General features: G+C 46.5%; 1 protein-coding gene across 1 annotated transcript; it reads right to left on the bottom strand.

The window, feature by feature from the left end:
- Positions 1 to 278: 278 nt before the first annotated feature.
- Positions 279 to 1,842, bottom strand: LOC123075526 (chitinase CLP-like). The gene has a single exon (XM_044498112.1). It carries the CDS (start codon positions 1,677 to 1,679, stop codon positions 390 to 392), a length of 1,290 nt encoding a protein of 429 aa, XP_044354047.1. The 5' UTR covers positions 1,680 to 1,842; the 3' UTR covers positions 279 to 389.
- Positions 1,843 to 16,526: the final 14,684 nt, after the last annotated feature.

The following is a 16,526-nucleotide window of genomic DNA, read 5'->3' as shown; positions in this document are numbered from 1 at the left end:
ATGCCCATCGAGGATGAGCGCTCTCGAGATTTCGATACGCAAGTATGCGGAACAGCCTGACAAGAGCGTCGTTAGGCCTGAGCTGGGGCTCAGTTTTGATGGCTCAGCTAGGGTGCCGAGCCATCGCTCCTCCATCTATCCCGCAACGGCGTTCGCCCGAGCCGTCTCAATCAATGCTGCACTGACACACGAGACGGAAAATGCATATACGATGAGGAAATACAGGAAGACACACATATCTTGGCGCAGACGAACGGTGTGGATATCAGGCTCAGCTGAGCTCGAGCTCAGAAACGGATTTTCGGAATACAATCACTTATATAGAGAGCAAAAAAAAAAAAAAACACAATGCACACATACAACCACGCAGGCAGCACACGATGTCATATCTAGGCAGCCATGGTAAAATTGAAGTTACTGCACGTCGTCTGCCTGCCCCAGAGCAGAGAGCTGAAGCCGAGCCGCTGCTTCTCCTCGTCGAACACCACCAGGTTGTTCTCCATCTGGAACCCTCCGATCACCGCCGCCGGCGACTCGCCCTGCTTGTCCGCCTCCCCCTGCTTCATCTCCACGAAGGCGAGGCACGCCGTGTCGTCGCTCACCTGCACCATGGAGTTGCCGCCGAACACCGTCCAGTTCCTGCCGCCCTCCAGCATCAGGTCGATCTGCGGCACGGCGTAGCCCAGCCGCGTCGACCCCAGCTGCGTCGAGTTGTAGCACAGCTCGAACGGTGCCACCGCCGGCGTGATCCTCGCCCTCTCCGCCGTGGTCGCATCGAACGCCTTGATGAACGCACGGTACACGTCTGGCCGGAGCGCCGTGTACGGGATCGTGGAGCACAGCCCGAGAACCAACGGCGCGCCGTACCCGTCGTCGAGCTGCAGCCGGGCCTGGTTCACGGCGATGCCCTTGTCGGCCGAGATGTAGTACCCGGGGGACTCGCCGTGCTTGCGCAGCGGCGTGTACCCTGCCAGGGTCGCGTTGACGTCTGTCCGGCCCGGCGGGAGGAGGAAGAGCGGGCCCCCGCCGAAGATGGCCACGCCGGCGCCGGAGCCGGCGCTCGGGAGGCAGAGCGCGAACTTGCTACCGACCTTCTGCGTGTCCGCGACCTGCGCCTGGAGCGCGAGGTCCGAGCGCGCGAGCCCCGCGACGCCGGCCGCCCCCGCCGGCAGCTTCGCAAGGAGCGAGCCCGGCGCGCAGGATGCCACGGCGGTGAAGGACACCTCATACAGAGGGTTCTTCCCGTCGGTGGCGTTGGCGGAGAGCGTGACGCGCGTCACGTCCCCCGACGCAGTGTCGCCGGAGACGGGGTTGTGCGGGTGCGCGGTGCACTTGCAGCGGTTGCGGGCGTCGGGCTCGCCGTAGCCGGTCTGCGGGCAGTTGGGCGGCTGGAACCGGTGCGCGCGCATGCAGGCGTGGCTGCTGCAGTCGAGCGTGTCATGGGAGGGCCCGTCGCAGGTGGTCCAGACGATGGGGCCGGAGAGGTCGAGGACGAGCGGGCGGTTGTCCCTGAGCGGCGCGGTGTAGAGCGAGGTGGCCGCGTCCTTGGTGATCGCGGTGACCAGCGGCATGCCGCCGCCGCCTGCCGCCTTCACCGTGCGCGCCAGCGCGCAGAGCGAGGCGGTGGCGAGGAGGAGGAGGAAGTGGAGGGGTTTGGGTTGCCGCATTTCGGCTGCCATTGGTGCGAGCAGGTCAGGTTGCGAGCGAGAATGCTAGATTTGCAAAGCTCATTTATGGTGGGGGCGGCCGGGCGATGCAGGCATACGTGTGAGATGATGTTTGCTGGAGGATTCTGAGTGTTCTCTATGTTATCATCATCGGAAGTCATCCGGGCACGACGTCGAGGCGCCATCCAAGATTGGGTTGACTATAGAGATTAGTGATCGGTGGTGTCGGTGATGATTTTCCTTTTGTGATGGAGCAATGGAAGATCAGCGCGTGCATGCTCTCCACCAAGTTCTTGGTCTTATTACCACTTCTTTTCCCCATTAGTTAAAAGATCAATAGAGTTTTTTTGTGTGGAAAAAAACCAATAGAGTTTGGGATACAGACGTCGGAAGGCTGAACAGGCAACCAAATATGCCAACATTTACTGAACATATTTATCCAGGTATATTTTCTAGGACATTTCTGAAAATAGAGGAAAATGTAAAAGGAACCAAAGGTAAAAAAGGAAAAATATGCGTTAACCTACAGCTGGTGCGCTGGAACGGCGCTCGGTCGCTCGCTAGAGACGACGTATGGACCAATAATTCTGCACTTACGGGCAAAATCTCCACGAAAACCACTTATGGACTCCTCTCCATCAGTCTTCCTCCCTTGATTTTCAGTGCGGGATCCCTGGCAACCCAGCATATTTTCCTTACCACATTTTTTTATGGTAATTTTCCTTACCACATGGTTTTTGTTTACGAAAAGGCAGGATCCCTGCTTTTCATTGCGCTTAGAAGGAATAAAGATACAAATTACAAGAGAAGAACGGGGAGGGGTTTAGCTCGAGAAGTTACATCAATCGGGTTCTAAGGGTCGCTCCACAAGCTGTAGAACTCTCCTACGGCCAGCATGAATCCAATCCTTGGCTTCAACTTGAATCTTCTGGAACAGGGGTCTTGCACTGCAGGATGAATTAGTGAATACCCTTGCATTTCGTTCTTTCCAGATGTTCCACCACACAAGAGCAATAATGGACTGTCAAGTCTTTGCCTTGTCCTTGGACATCGTCGAGGGACTCCCCATCGTTGGCCATCAAACTATGGTGCATATCAAGCATGCTAAAGGTCAAGTGCCAGATTTCCTTAGCAAATGAGCACGTAGCAAGCAAGTGTGTAGCAGATTCCGGTTCTTCAAGGCATAGAGAGCCTAGGGGGTTGTGAGGCCATCCCCTTTTTGCTAGGTTTCTGCCGTCAGGCATCGCTCTTGAGCAGCCAACCAAACGAAAAATGGCACTTAGGGGGCGCATTGGAGCTCCAGGCCAACTTAGCAAACAGCGGTTTGATGTTGGCAGTGAGAGTAGCCGTGTATGGTGAGCAGGAGGAAAATTGGCCATTTGCAGTCCAACACCAACTTAGGTGTCTTCTTGATTTTCGGATAGCTGCACCGGCTGCAGGTCATTCCACATGGACGTAAGCTGGGTGATAGCGTCTTGGGAAAGGTTGCTCTTGAAGTGTCGCATCCATTTTCCGTCAGTCAAAGCATGAAGGATGGAGATCGATTTGATAGTGCAATCCTACTCCTACTAGGAGTAGGTTTCCCCCCTTTCCTACACTAGTGCAGAACCGGGCTATAGCACCGGTTCGTAAGGGCCCTTAGTGCCGGTTCTGCAACTGGCACTAAAGGGTGGGGACTAAAGGTCCCCCCCTTTAGTACTGGTTCTGCACGAACCGCCGCTAAAGGGCCACCACGTGGCACGAGCCAGCGCCGGGGGCGGGGAGCCCTTTAGTACCGGTTGGTAACACCAACCGGTACTACATGGTTTGGGGGATTTTTGGTACATGATTTCTTTTTCCTTTAATTTTGTGTTTTCTATTTAAATTTTTTTTGTTTGCTGGTATTTTATGATACTACATATTGTACACGTTATGCATATATATCATCGAATGTCTCACAACCACCATTAATTTCTCCTACATGTTGCCTTCGGAGCCAGTGGCATTTGCCTTGATGCCTTCGGAGCACGATGACAATTGGGAGTGGTTCATGGGGGCGGTAGCGGGTAATAGTATTCTCCTTTGGGATCTATGACCTAGATATCGATAATGATGTAAAAATTGTGAAGTGTTCTGGCAAACGTATCCATAGCTGTCTATCAGATTTGCTCCTTTCGGACGCCATCATGCGAATGTTCTCGCAAACGTAGTATGCACACAGTTCAGTCCCCGGCGCCTGCTTCAGGGCCTTTACGAGAATGGAATTTAATCAGATAATAATTAATCAAGCATGATAATTAATTAATGGTATTGAAACAAGAATTAAAGAGATGGTAGCTAGCTAGTACTACTTAATTACTTACCTTGGGTCGAAACCAAAACAGCTTTTGTCACCATTTGCCTGGAGTCACCTTGATGAATTTTGCCCAAGCCCTGCCCGCCGGCAAAGAAAATGAATAAAGGGGTTATTAAATAGTTATATCAGGAAATGACGAACTAAATAGGCCGAGATATAGTTAATAAGGATTGAAATTACCTGTCGACTATCCCCTTCAAGATGGCGAAGTCACTTTTTTTTAAGTAGTGAGTCCAGTACTTCAACTGTTCCTTCTTCAACTTTAATGACTAACAAGATCCAGTGGTAACTGCATGCGCACACGTTTGCATGTCTTAATTAAGCGGGCATGTGCATAACACTAATCAACTATCCTAAACCCTATACACTTAATTATTAACATCTAGCTAGCTAGGAAGCAAAAAACAGAATTTGTAGTACAAGACAATGTGACTCACAGGAAGTTGTAAGGAAGTAGTATATCTTCATTGGTATTGAGGCGCTTGAAGAACTTTAGCATGTTTTTCTCTACATCTTCTCTATACCATTTGTATTTCCATGTGACTTCATTAATGGAATTTGGGTCAATGAACCCAATGCCATAGCGTCCAGCTTTTTTCATTTAATACATCTTCAACCTGCATAATACCATAGAAAAGAATATAGCAAGGATAATTACAGGTAATGATCGATCAATGAGCACTATAGCTAGCTTTAGACTTAAATTACAGAAAGAAATCACTTACAGACAATAGCAGCTGACGATAGATTTGTCGAGTGCATCCTGATTGAATAACTGAAGTTCTGAATACTCAACGGAGACAGCTAGCCCATGGAAGTAATGCTCCTCCTTGACATTTACCATGAGGGACTCTCGATTGGAACTCTTGGTAATTTTCATGTACCAATGATGCAATTCATACATTCTCGTTGGGAGATTCTTGACCTCCTCAGGCTCGACCAAAGGTTGGCCACGGACATATTTCCGTTTTATGTCCTCCTCTCTAAGCGGAGACATGGGCTCAATCTCGAGGAGTTGTCCAACAGTGATACCGAGCATTTTAGCCTGGCTTCTATGCTCGTCGGTTATTACCAGCTGATTGCCCAGCTAGGGAACGGTTTGCCCACATGGGGCGCCGGTACTCTCATGTGTTGGCACAACAAGCGGTGGGGTCGATTGCGCCGCCTGTTCTCCCAGCTGGGGAACGGTTTTCCCGCATTTTTTGCCAGCTGCTTGGCTATAGCTCGAGCTCGACTCCTTATGTAGTCATGCTCGATGTGCCTTCCTGATTTGGCGCTCATAGTCTGAGTCAATAGGCTTGGGAGCTGGTGGTCTAGCAAGTGGTGAATCTTTTCCTCAGGCACTTTCTCCCTTGGCGGCGGTGCCGGTTTCGGTCCAAAATGGGCGTCCACTTGGGCCTTCACCATGGCTTTGTTTTGCTCCTCGGTCATGTCGTAAGGCCTCTGAGGAAGAGGAGTGAGGCTTGGACCATATTTATATCGCTTGCCTCCGCCTGTACCTCCTGTACTACCTCGACTCGTACCGCTACGCACCATAGCTGCGACGGCTCTCTTCCGTGATTGCTCAGGCGACGGAGATGGCTGACGTGGCTGAGTTGGAGTAGGAGGAGTGGCCTGACGCTGTGCCGGACTTGAAGCAGGAGGAGTGGCCTCAAGCGGTGTAGGACTTGAAGCAGGAGGAGTGGCCTCACGCGGTGCCGGACTTGAAGCAGGAGGAGTGGCCTCACGCGGTGCCGGACTTGAAGCAGGAGGAGTGGCCTCACGCTGTGCCGGACTTGAAGCAGGAGGAGTGGCCTGCTGTTGTGCCGGACTTGGAGGAGGAGGAGTGACCTCACATCGAGGAGGATTCGGATGACGACGCGGTGTCGGTGGCCTTCGAAAGATGATGCAATGCTTTCTCCATAGGATGATATGATGCATGGCCTCTCCAAGTGTGTGCTCCTCGTTGTAGGAGATATGCCCTAGAGGCAATAATAAATGATATTATTTATCTCCGAGTTCATAATTATGTTTATGTTCCATGCTATAACTGCTATGGTTCTCGAGTCTGCAATAACCACGAGGCTCGGAGGAAGACTCATATGCACGTGTGGAATAATAAACGGTAAAATGTATTCCTAGTCTGGCCTCTAAGACTAGCTCAAGTGTTGCATGATGGTTATGTTTTCCTGATCATGGGCATGTCTATGTCAGCAACCTTGAGGGCACAATGTTAAGAGAACATTTGTGTTGAATCGACCCGGCATGATGTTATGCTATGAGATTCATTCGTCACAAGTTTATTGGTACATAACACAGAGTGTAGGAGATATGCCCTAGAGGCAATAATAAATGTTATTGATTATCTCCTTGTTCATAATTATGTTTATGTTCCATGCTATAACTGCTGTGGTTCCCGAGCCCGTATATCCATAAAGGCTCTGGGGAGAACCCATATGCACGTGTGGAATAATAAACGGTAAAATGTATTCCTAGTCGTGCCTCTAAGACTAGCTCAAGTGTTGCATGATGATTATGTTTTCCCAATCATGGGCATGTCTATGCCAAGCAACTTTGAGGGCACAATGTCAGGAAGGACATTTGTGTTGAATCGACCCGAATTGATGTTATGCTATGAGATTCATTCGTCACAAGTTTATTGGTACATAACACAGAGATGGTTAACGTTTGCATGATTCCTTAGACCATGAGAGTATCGAGTTTCTTCATGCTTGCTTCATGAACTTTGGGGTTTGTTAAACGTCATCCGTAAATGGGTGGCTATTACGGCGGCTTACGGGTTCATGGAAAAGTGTGTCAAGTAACTTGATAGCTCAAGATTGGGATTTGCTCCTCCGACGATGGAGAGATATCTCTGGGCCCTCTCGGTGTTACGGTATCCATCATCGTCTGGCCAGACACTTTGTGATTTGATCACGGGGATGCCGGAACACGATAACGAGAAAAGAGAACAATACCGGTAACGAGGTAACTAGCATAGTGGACAAGTTGTTGATCCACGGGAATGCCAACATGTCTCACCTCGGGTATTTGTAACATATCGCGAAGCAACAGGAATAGCACACGGCAACTGGAGGTTCACTCGAATATTTATTCGTGTGGGTATAGGGGTCAATATGGGTGTCCACGGCTCCGATGTTGATCATTGATCGGAAGGGGTTCCGGGTCATGTCTATACTTCACCGAACCTATAGGGTCACACGCTTAAGGGTCATCTATCTGCTGAATACTAGACAGGGAGTCTGAGAGAAAATCACCGAAAAAGTTTCGGACACCGAAAAGTTTCGGACAGCGGAATCGTACCGCAGAGAGAGGTCATCGGATAAGTTTCGATGATACCGAAAAGTTGTTTCGGGATACACCATTAAGTCAAATTGGTTTCGGCACATGCCTGATAATTCTTGGAGGATGCCAGAATCATTCTGGAAGCTTTTTGGAATTTTCTGAGATAAAAACCGGAAATGTTCCGGAGCTGCCGGAGCCACTTCAGATGCGTTTCGCAGATGAAAATCACTAAAACCGGAATTGTTTCGGAACGCGTTGAAAATCATTTTAGTGGGTACTGGAAATGTTCTTAGCCCACATAAATATTTTCAGTTCGATCAGACGCTGAAAAATGTCGTCGTGAATAGTGAAAATCAGCTTTATGGTTACTTTATGGAAAGCCACCTTTTGGGGCTTTGCTCCAAAAGATCTTGGGGATGACATGGATGGATAGGAGCCATTTTTTGGGCCCCTCATGGGGGTGTGGCCGGCCACATGGGGTATCCCCCCTTGGGGACCCTCTTGTTCCTTGGTTTCACTCCTAGGTCCTTGTGGAAGGACTTCATTCATGTGCATTTTGGGTTTTTTGTGAAACTACCCTACCCCCTTGGGATTTCCTATAAATAGAGGTGGAGGGGCAGCCCTCCACACTCATCCCTTGCTCTCATACACATGCCATGCATTATCTGGCTTCTTCTCTCCCTCCCACGAAAAGAGTTTCGTAGAGCCGTAAGGCTGTCTGGGTTCCGGCAGGAACTAGTTCTGGACGGCGAAGCCCTGCCGGATAGATGACACCGTATGTGTGCAACTCTGTAGAGAGATCGTAGTTTCGGTCTTAGTTCGTGAGTGCCTCCCGAAGGGCTGTCCGTGTGACCGTCCGAGTTTCGAAGGTCCTCCCGAAGGGCTGTCCGAGTGACCGTTCGAGTTTCGAAGGTCCTCCCGAAGGGCTGTCCGCGACACCGTCCGGGGGGCTGTTCGACCGCCTCCCGGAGGGCTGTCTGAGGAGCAGATGAGGGTATACATCCTCGCGGTTGGGAGGTTGTAAATCCTAGCTGCGGGGATCTGCACCGCCGATCGTCATCGACTCTACTTCCCGCTGCGCTACGAGTCGGTAACGAAAAAGATCAAACCATGTATGCAGTCTCCATAGTGGTCCTGGGCTGGTGCGTAGGTCGGAAAATTTTTGTTTTCTGTCGCGTTCCCCTACAGTGGCATCAAGAGCCGTGCTATGCGTAGATGCAGGTTTCGATCTAGAATACATGGAGATGTATGGGTATTGCATAATATAATTAGGTAGTAGATGAGATCTATTGCTGAAAATTATTTATGCGGGTGACAGATGAAATCTGTTACCCGAGGTTCTTGTTGCTTCCCTAGAATTTGCGTTTGCTCAATCTCGAGACAGCATGGTGGAATTTGACAAAGTTCTGGCAATCCGTGATCCTGATTGATCATGGAAGTGCTATCAGTTCTTTGGGTTCTGCCGTAGTCAAAAGAAAGATGAAATTCGCAGATGAAAGGGCATTGCAGATATGATCTGCACGGGGGTCATGCGTATGACGAAGTTTAGTATGGGGCTCGAGATTTAATTATCCGTGTTTCATACACCCCGAGATGTTAATCTAGCAACTTGAATAATCATACTTGATGATAAAACGTTGGTCGCTGCGGTTTAAGTCAAAACCTTAGAAGCCACGTAAAATAAATTTTGCATAAACCGATTAGAGGCGTCTAACTTGGTTTTGCAGGATGTGCATATGATGTGGTATAGCAGTGCTCATACTAATTCGATTATGTATGAGATGACTATATGATGTAATTTGATTAACATGACCTGCGTGTCATGATTCGGCATGATGGCTGGAGCCATATGATTGCACTTTAATGACCTGCGTGTCAACCTTGTTGTAATGCATTATTTTGTTAGCTATAGAGATAGCAATATTATCTGGTGCATCGACAAGGTGGTGGCAATCTTCGCGAAGGTGAACACCGACGCGAATGCCGAAGACGAAGAAATGAAAGACTTCTCCGTCAGAAAGGGCTATACCATATCATGCTATTATGAATTGCCTGAGATGTTTATCCCTTATGATGCACCCTTCTTGATTGCGCGGTAGTCGCTTTTATTAGGGTGATCTCTCACTTAAAATACCAAGTAGTTAGTGTTCTCCCAAGTGTAGCACCGTCACGGCACCTATCTTTTCGGGGTGCGCCGTGTCACACGGGTACGAACGATTAGAGAAGTGTGAGGCGGGTGAGTTGAGACCTCGCAGCGAGATCACTTGGTTGTCTTGACGTTCAGGCATGACCGTCATGAGCTCGGAACACACGCATCGAAAGATGAACAAGAGTCACATAGAGATGTGATTGGCAAGTTGGCCTACCGGTTGAGATTTTTCGTCATCAGTGGTGTTACACCAATGGCGAACAATTGAAATGTGGGTCTTGTATCACTCACAATCAATTTTGAGAGATATTGATTTGAGTGGGAGCGCACTGTTGAATTAACATGTTTAATTCTTAGTGCAATTAATTATGAACATTGTCTAAGTGTTATATGCAAAATAGTTGTAGAATAATGGCTCGCGTTTCCACCTTCCCTGTTAAAATTGAATAGCTGTTAAATATCTGGTTAAAACTTTACGATTGGTACCGTAATATGAGGATTGTCCTCAAAAGTGCCGAGAAGGACTTTGTCCTATCGCATGCTTTCCGTATCCTCCCGCTAATGCTATGGATCATGTGACTCTCGTCCTTTGATCCAAAAGCTATAATTCCGTTTCAGTCAAGTGCAATATGTTTGCTTCCATGAAACCCAAACTTCGAAAGTTGGGATAGTTATATGATATTCATGGAACTGAAAATTATTTTCAGATACAAACAAAGCAATGTTTGTTTGCAAGTATTAGTAAAAGTGTTTACTATGCATTTGACTGTTGGGAAAGGGATCCAGAAGAACGCCTGTCATATAATGAAAGGTGAATAAAACAACAACTTAAAGAGAAAGGAAGTGTCCAAAGGGTGTTAGTATGACTTACACGCCTAGGAAGTCCGGGGCTAACGCCACTCTTAAGTTGGGTGCTTCTTTTGCGAGTAGGAGAAATACTAAAAGTTAAACTGTTAGAAGTATAAAGGCAGAAAGAAAGATGACTGGAATATCCAGCTCATGTATGAATGTCATACAAGTTTTTGATGTATAGTAGGCTGGTCAAAGATATAGTTCTTGGGAATTATGGTTAAACATGTTAATCACTAATTCTTGGGTATTGTGAGTTAATCACAAAGATACCCGCTCGATTGCATTCAATTGCGAATCACTGTAAGAGCTACTATGGCCTAAAAAGACTAGCCAGAAATGAGGTTAAGGTATACACAGGGAACATAGTAAATGTTACTATACCTTCCATCGGTGTATTGCCGTCTGTATTTATTTTCATAATTCATTTAGAGTTTTACAAACTCTAGCCCATTGCATAAGGTATCTTGCAAGAAGGTTGTTCATAAGAGAACCTTTTATGTTCGATGTTATGAATAACACAAGGGCCATACTTTCATTATGAATGAGATGTATGTTATGAATATTGATAATAATACAATACCTCTGGGTTTACTTTCATAATTCATTTTAGAGTTTCATACACTCTAGCCCATTGCACAATGTTTGTTGCAAAAGAGTTGTTCATAAAAACAACAATTGTTGTTAAGTATTATGAATAACATGAAGGGCCATGCTTCCATCCAAGATGGGACGTATGTTATGAATATTGAGGGTAATATGATACATCCATAACACTGACGCTAAATGTCGCAAGACTAAAAGAATACCACACAAGTGTGGCACTACATTTGGTCACATTGGAGAAACCCGCATGGAAAATTCCATTATGATGGATTTTGAAGTCTTTTTGATTTTGAATCATCTGACACTTGCAACTTTCCTCCGAAAAGTGAAGTGACTAAAATACCGTTCACAGGCCATAAGGAACGAACAACAAACTTATTAGTGATCATACATTTGATGTGTGTAGTCCGATAAGTGTTGTTAGTGGTGGATTTATTTATCTTCAGAAATGACTCAAGTAGATATATGGATATTTACTTGATGAGACGTAAGTCTGGATCTTTTGAAATCATTCGAAAGGTTTTCAAAAATGAAGTAGAAGTTATTGTAACAAGAAAATTATGTTTCTGCAATTTGATTGCACAAAGGAATATTTGAGTTACATGTTTAGCGAATGTCTGATGAGTTGTGAAAGGGGTTTCATAACTTGCACCTCCCGGAACACCACTGCAAGTGAAAAGTCCGTGGAGATGTAATCTAACCATTTATGACATGGTAAGGTCAAAGATGACATAAATAAATTTGCCATTATCCTTTTTAAAGTGATGCTTTAGAGACTGCGGCTTTTACACTGAAAAGAGCTACATCGGGTCTGTTGAAATGAAGCCATGGTATGGTACGCCCAACCATGTTGTATCTTTTCTTAACATTTGGAATATGGGGCTTGTGTAAAAGGTTACAAACCTATTCCAAATCAGACAAGTGCTACTTTGTAGGTTATCCCAAGTCATTGGGTATTCCTCCCTCACTATACCGAGGCAAATAGGTTTGCCACAAAGAACGGTATGCTTTTAAAGAGAATGGTTCTTTCTAAAAGGTGAGTGGGAGAATAGTGCAACTCGACGAGATAAACAGTATCTTCATCAGATCAAAGGAAAGAGACCTTGGAAGTAATTCCAGAGTTTCCTACTGCGACTGATACGGAAGTCTCTACAATAAAATGTATGAACTTCGGTCGAACTTGCAGCTGAACCACGTAGGCAAGGCTCGTGCAAACCTCTCAGGTGCGCAAACGAGATATTGTTGTTAGACAACATTATACCTACGATACACAAGGAAGCGTTGATGGGCCCTGACTCCAGAATTGGCTAAATGCCAATACAACCCGAGTTAGTTTCCATATAAGTGATTCAAGATTAAAACCTTGATACACCTTTCGGAAGACTTAGAGTCTAACGAATATTTATGGAACTTAAAACTGATACGGATAAAAATGTTTTATCCATAAAGCTCGACTTGTTGAAATAACAAGTTCAAGAGTTGACTACGATGAGGTTGTTTTCATCGTAGCGATGCTTAAAGTCGGTTCGGGTTGAACTAGCAATTAATACATATTTCAATCATGAGATATGAAACATGGATGATAAAAGGATTTCCATCTGATGGAAATGAAAGCTAGGACTTGTATATGATACAGTCCAAAGTAATTTGTCGATCCAGAGGATGCTAGTAGGTATGCAAACTTCAGAGTTCCAGCAATGGACAGAAGAGAGCAAAATGGAGTTGGAATCTTCGTGTTTTGATGAAATGGTCAAAGGGGTTTTGACTTCATCAATGGGTAACGAAGATGCTTGTAATTCAAGAAAGTAAGTGGGAGCGTAATAATATTTCTAAAAACCTTATGTGCTTGGCACATTGGTAATTGGAAATAAATTTCTTGACACAAATTAGGACTTCATTTGAAAATAGTTTTTCGATGAAGTGCTTAGGCTAAATAGCCTCAATATTAGGCATGATGATCTATGGAGATAGATTTACCTAATGGGGCTAAGCAATGAATACATATTGACAAGATGCTAAAACCTTTTAGCATTTAAAACGCCAAGGAGTGATTCTTGCCAAAGTCACATGGAAAGAGTTTTTGCAAGACTCGGTGTCCCAAAACACTGATGAGTAAAATACATGATGCAGATTCCACACACTTTTGTGTTTGGATTAATCATGTATTCCATGGTATGTAAAACAACCAGATATGTCCGATACTCCCAAGGTGTTGCGAGTATGGATACCAAAGTGATCAAATTACTGATCATGGGACAACAGTGAAAGATGTCACAGAGTACTAGAGTAAGTACTGATGACATGGTTTTCTCGCAAGCAGAGATCATGAAGAGTTCGTTGTAAAATGTTACATCGATACAGTCTTCATCTTTTCTCCATGCGATTTTCGATTTAAATTAAGGGTTTTGTGTAACACACAATGTGGTGGCACAGTTAGTTGGAATTTGTTCAAACTAGTTACTGTGGCGAATTCTATAACAAGGGCTAAGTATGTTGACGCTTTAGAAGCGACAAAGAAGATGTTGAATCATATAGTTCATTCATGAACTTAGTATAGTTCCAAGATGGCTTTTGACAATGGGACACTACTGCAGGTAGTTGCTCCATAACTCAGTCTGAGGAATCCAGGTTCGACCTGTGATTCACATACATACAAAGCCAAGTCCACACAAAATATGAATTTTGTGAAAACGCGAGGACATGCAAAGATACACACGGAACTGAAGTCGTCAGATCCGTTGGACATCAGGCTATACCACAAGCGAAGCATATTTACACCGGTGTGCCACAGGTGTGAAGTGCATTAGCATAAGCTAGATTATTGTCTCTAGTGCAAGTGGGAGTCTGTAGGAGATATGCCCTAGAGGCAATAATAAATGTTATTGATTATCTCCCTGTTCATAATTATGTTTATGTTCCATGCTATAACTGCTGTGGTTCCCGAGCCCGTATATCCATAAAGGCTCTGGGGAGAACCCATATGCACGTGTGGAATAATAAACGGTAAAATGTATTCCTAGTCGTGCCTCTAAGACTAGCTCAAGTGTTGCATGATGATTATGTTTTCCCAATCATGGGCATGTCTATGCCAAGCAACTTTGAGGGCACAATGTCAGGAAGGACATTTGTGTTGAATCGACCCGAATTGATGTTATGCTATGAGATTCATTCGTCACAAGTTTATTGGTACATAACACAGAGATGGTTAACGTTTGCATGATTCCTTAGACCATGAGAGTATCGAGTTTCTTCATGCTTGCTTCATGAACTTTGGGGTTTGTTAAACGTCATCCGTAAATGGGTGGCTATTACGGCGGCTTACGGGTTCATGGAAAAGTGTGTCAAGTAACTTGATAGCTCAAGATTGGGATTTGCTCCTCCGACGATGGAGAGATATCTCTGGGCCCTCTCGGTGTTACGGTATCCATCATCGTCTGGCCAGACACTTTGTGATTTGATCACGGGGATGCCGGAACACGATAACGAGAAAAGAGAACAATACCGGTAACGAGGTAACTAGCATAGTGGACAAGTTGTTGATCCACGGGAATGCCAACATGTCTCACCTCGGGTATTTGTAACATATCGCGAAGCAACAGGAATAGCACACGGCAACTGGAGGTTCACTCGAATATTTATTCGTGTGGGTATAGGGGTCAATATGGGTGTCCACGGCTCCGATGTTGATCATTGATCGGAAGGGGTTCCGGGTCATGTCTATACTTCACCGAACCTATAGGGTCACACGCTTAAGGGTCATCTATCTGCTGAATACTAGACAGGGAGTCTGAGAGAAAATCACCGAAAAAGTTTCGGACACCGAAAAGTTTCGGACAGCGGAATCGTACCGCAGAGAGAGGTCATCGGATAAGTTTCGATGATACCGAAAAGTTGTTTCGGGATACACCATTAAGTCAAATTGGTTTCGGCACATGCCTGATAATTCTTGGAGGATGCCAGAATCATTCTGGAAGCTTTTTGGAATTTTCTGAGATAAAAACCGGAAATGTTCCGGAGCTGCCGGAGCCACTTCAGATGCGTTTCGCAGATGAAAATCACTAAAACCGGAATTGTTTCGGAACGCGTTGAAAATCATTTTAGTGGGTACTGGAAATGTTCTTAGCCCACATAAATATTTTCAGTTCGATCAGACGCTGAAAAATGTCGTCGTGAATAGTGAAAATCAGCTTTATGGTTACTTTATGGAAAGCCACCTTTTGGGGCTTTGCTCCAAAAGATCTTGGGGATGACATGGATGGATAGGAGCCATTTTTTGGGCCCCTCATGGGGGTGTGGCCGGCCACATGGGGTATCCCCCCTTGGGGACCCTCTTGTTCCTTGGTTTCACTCCTAGGTCCTTGTGGAAGGACTTCATTCATGTGCATTTTGGGTTTTTTGTGAAACTACCCTACCCCCTTGGGATTTCCTATAAATAGAGGTGGAGGGGCAGCCCTCCACACTCATCCCTTGCTCTCATACACATGCCATGCATTATCTGGCTTCTTCTCTCCCTCCCACGAAAAGAGTTTCGTAGAGCCGTAAGGCTGTCTGGGTTCCGGCAGGAACTAGTTCTGGACGGCGAAGCCCTGCCGGATAGATGACACCGTATGTGTGCAACTCTGTAGAGAGATCGTAGTTTCGGTCTTAGTTCGTGAGTGCCTCCCGAAGGGCTGTCCGTGTGACCGTCCGAGTTTCGAAGGTCCTCCCGAAGGGCTGTCCGAGTGACCGTTCGAGTTTCGAAGGTCCTCCCGAAGGGCTGTCCGCGACACTGTCCGGGGGGCTGTTCGAGCGCCTCCTGGAGGGTTGTCTGAGGAGCAGATGAGGGTATACATCCTCGCGGTTGGGAGGTTGTAAATCCTAGCTGCGGGGATCTGCACCGCCGATCGTCATCGACTCTACTTCCCGCTGCGCTACGAGTCGGTAACGAAAAAGATCAAACCATGTATGCAGTCTCCATAGTGGTCCTGGGCTGGTGCGTAGGTTGGAAAATTTTTGTTTTCTGCTGCGTTCCCCTACACTCGTCACCTCCAGGAATGTCAAGCTCTAGCCCCGAATATTGGTCCACCACCTCATCAACCACGACATGAGCATAGCCGGCTGGAATCGGGTTGCAATGGAAGGTTGCATCGGGGGGATTTGTATAAGCAACGGCGTCCGCCACCTTCATGGATATGTTCTTCATTTTGAACTCTAGCTCACAGTTAGTGTTCTCCATGATGTTATCCACAGGGTATCTATCCAGTAGTGCGTCGCCCGGGGCGGAACCAACGCTGCTTCTCGGCATGGATGGGACGGTGCTATCCAATGCTGGATCATTCGCTAGCTGCTGCCGCTGCTGAGACCCCCTTTCCTAGCTAAGTGAGTCGATCTGCTGCTGCTGCCGCTGGAATTTGAGTGCCAAGTCCGTGTGCGCTGATTCTAGGCCTTGAAGGCGTTCTGCTTCCTGCTTCCTCTGCTCCTCCAGCTTCCTCTTCTTCTCCTCCTCCATCTTCCTTCTTGCACGGCTTTTGTAGTCGGCGTTCCAGTCTGAAAAGCCCTCATACCACGGAACAACGCCCTTGCCTCGTGTTCTTCCCGGGTGTTCAGGATTTCCCAGGGCGCGCGTAAGCTCGTCGTTCTCTCTGTTGGGCGTGAA

This window comes from Triticum aestivum, chromosome 3D (genome assembly GCF_018294505.1).
Source record: "Triticum aestivum cultivar Chinese Spring chromosome 3D, IWGSC CS RefSeq v2.1, whole genome shotgun sequence".
In the NCBI taxonomy this organism is placed as follows: Eukaryota; Viridiplantae; Streptophyta; class Magnoliopsida; order Poales; family Poaceae; genus Triticum; species Triticum aestivum.
This window is presented reverse-complemented; position numbering and strand designations above follow the sequence as displayed.

Excerpts from the sequence above, each read along its gene's own strand:
- LOC123075526 (XM_044498112.1), bottom strand. The coding sequence starts at position 1,679 with ATGGCAGCCGAAATGCGGCAACCCAAACCCCTCCACTTCCTCCTCCTC.